The sequence below is a fragment of the Plasmodium inui genome (genome assembly GCF_000524495.1).
Source record: "Plasmodium inui San Antonio 1 unplaced genomic scaffold supercont1.2, whole genome shotgun sequence".
Lineage (NCBI taxonomy): Eukaryota > Apicomplexa > Aconoidasida > Haemosporida > Plasmodiidae > Plasmodium > Plasmodium inui.
This window is the reverse complement of record NW_008481836.1, coordinates 569,202-571,641: the sequence shown is the minus strand read 5'-3', so window position 1 is coordinate 571,641 and position 2,440 is coordinate 569,202. Positions and strand designations below refer to the sequence as shown.

The 2,440-nt window shown below is 38.2% G+C and overlaps 1 protein-coding gene across 1 annotated transcript in view; it reads right to left on the bottom strand.

The window, feature by feature from the left end:
* C922_00572 (hypothetical protein) overlaps positions 1–1,603 on the bottom strand; it is a gene marked incomplete at both ends in the record, with an annotated part of 3,767 nt that extends 2,164 nt beyond the window's left edge. The window contains one exon of the mRNA XM_008816188.1: positions 193–1,603. Within this exon, the coding sequence (XP_008814410.1) occupies positions 193–1,603 (1,411 nt within the window). The remainder of the gene's footprint in view (positions 1–192) is intronic.
* Between the last annotated feature and the right edge of the window lie 837 nt (positions 1,604–2,440).

Below are 2,440 nucleotides of genomic sequence, written 5' to 3'. Positions count from 1 at the left end.
TGCCATCCAATTTGGTAATAGTTGCCGCTTTTTTTTTTTTTTCTTCTTGTTTTTTCATGTCCATTTTTTTTTTGATGATTTTTTTTTTCTCAATTAAAATTTTTCTGCATCTTTTTTCAGATTCGAGATATTGTTTCTTTTTCAGCTCATTTAAATAATCATGTATTTTGATGATGTTCTGTAGATCCTTACTCACAATAGAGTTCCTTAATTTGATTAAAGTTTTATATATTTTGCTTAGGTTATTTCTGAATTCTTTGAAATATTTAAATATTTCTTTATAATACGAGGGGAATATCTCGTAGTTGTCATTTTCCCAAACCCATAGGCATTCCTTTTCGTTATTTTCGTTTTTACTAACATTCATTTTTTTCATATTATCTCCTAGACTTTTCCTGCTCAGTAAAATGGGGATGCTTGAGAGGAGGTCCTCCCTACTGATATGGATGTTATAGTCTCCCTTCTCAGCATCGTCAGAGTAGTACTCCTCATCGGAGAAATTATCCATGGATAAGTGGCATTGATTTTGGTGACTTTCGCGACTTTTTTCATTTTCGTCACCTCTGTCGAGCGGCTCGTTGGTCTCTTCCCCGTTTTGGTTCTTATCGGCTTGGTTCAGCGCAAACGTAGCGTTGCCTCCTGCTTTGTCAGAACTGGGTGCGGTGTTTATAGGGAACTTATCACGTACTAATTCGTCATTGTTGAGGACATAAAACAACAATTCGACCAACTCGGATAAAGTGTGGGAAGACCCTTCGCACAGGAACCTGATGATGTACTTTTCCCTGGTGGTGAGTTTTATCGAATTAAACATAATACTAGATTTTTCAATTGTATACAACATTTCGTCATTTTCATTTTCATTCTCATTATATGCGATACTTTTTATTTTGTTGATTCTTTTAATATTGTTAAGGATGCTGTAACAGGGGAGAGGATTATTCAGTAAGCTTCCTATTTCGGAATTGATACTTGGCAAAGTTTCGATCCATTTATTTAGTTGTTCATCATTTTCTTCATTCAACACTTCACCATTGTTACTACTTTGTAATTTTATGAATTTTGACGAACTCTTTTTTTTCAATTCGATATTATTTCTCTGAATCCTGGGGCTTGCAGAACTATTGGTGGAGGTGTCTACCTCGTTAAACACATCGTCTTGGTTTAAATTTGATGGGCCATCCTTATCTACATTTTTGTAAATATTAATTTCGTCTTCACCATCATTGTATTTACTGTTACTAATGTTGGGAATTTCCGTCCCTTTTTTTTTTTCTTTTTTTTCCTTGATTTTTTCTTTATCCTTTGAGGTATCGTGTGTCTCATCTTTTATCCCTTCCTTCGTTTTTTTGAGGCGTTTCTTTTTGGGACCTATTTTTGCACTGTCTAACGAAGTATTCTTCGCTTTTTCATCACTTGCTTTTTTTTTCTTTTTGTCTGTCGTGTCCTCAACCTGATCTGCACTGACAGGGCCGCATTTGTCGAATTCAATTTCTTCGTCGAAGCAGAGAAGGGCTCGCCCGCTCAGTATGCGCTCCTTAACATCGTTCGTTTGTTTTTTTACTTTCTTTTCGTTAGGCTTCTTTTTAGCCGTGTTTTCCATTTGCGCTCCTTTTTGCCTCGCGACAGCGGGTTGGGAATTTTCCCCCGTTTTTCGAATATCCGCCTTTTCGCGTTTTGCGGCGTGCAATTAATCTACTTGGCGTCTCTACTTTGATATTCGTTTTCCCCCTCGACACGCCTCTAAATACATTCGGAAGAGGGGCAAATGCGTTTTTTGCGCAAGCGGGGCGTGGAAATCATTTCGCATGGGCGCAACCGAAATTGCACACGGTTTTACACTTGGTACGGAGAACTTATGCGCCTTGTGCGCACATGTATCCAGGCATGTAGCAATGTACGTGTGTAGGTGGGCACGTGCGTGCTGCTACTTCGCATGCACAGGTGGGGTGAGAATTTCGCTAGGCTCATACACATGTATACACGCGCATATGGCTTACGCGCATGGGAAAGTGTTAACAGAAGTTTCACGGCACTCGTTCGGGTGTCCCCATTTAACGCCGTTCTTAATTAAAACGAATCTATCGGGTGTATGTTCGGTCGATGCCCACCCCTTGGGTGTGTGTTCGGCTGTGGCGTATCCCCCAAGCGGTGTGTGCTCAGAGAAGAAACATCCATTTAATGTGTGCTTCGTTGAAACGTAATTAAAATGGGGTTTACCACAAAGGGTTTAAAAATGGAAAAAAAGAAAAAAAAAAGAAAAAAAGGAAAAAATAAGCATTAAATAGCTTTCTTCTCCCTCTTTATCCATAAAATGGATAATTTCCCTCATGTGACAAAATTCTTTAATTTTCTTTTTGCTTTTTTCAGCACATGAAAAGATGTTCCACGAAAAAAAAATTTTCATCCTTTTTCACATTTTCATGAAATTGTTTTAATA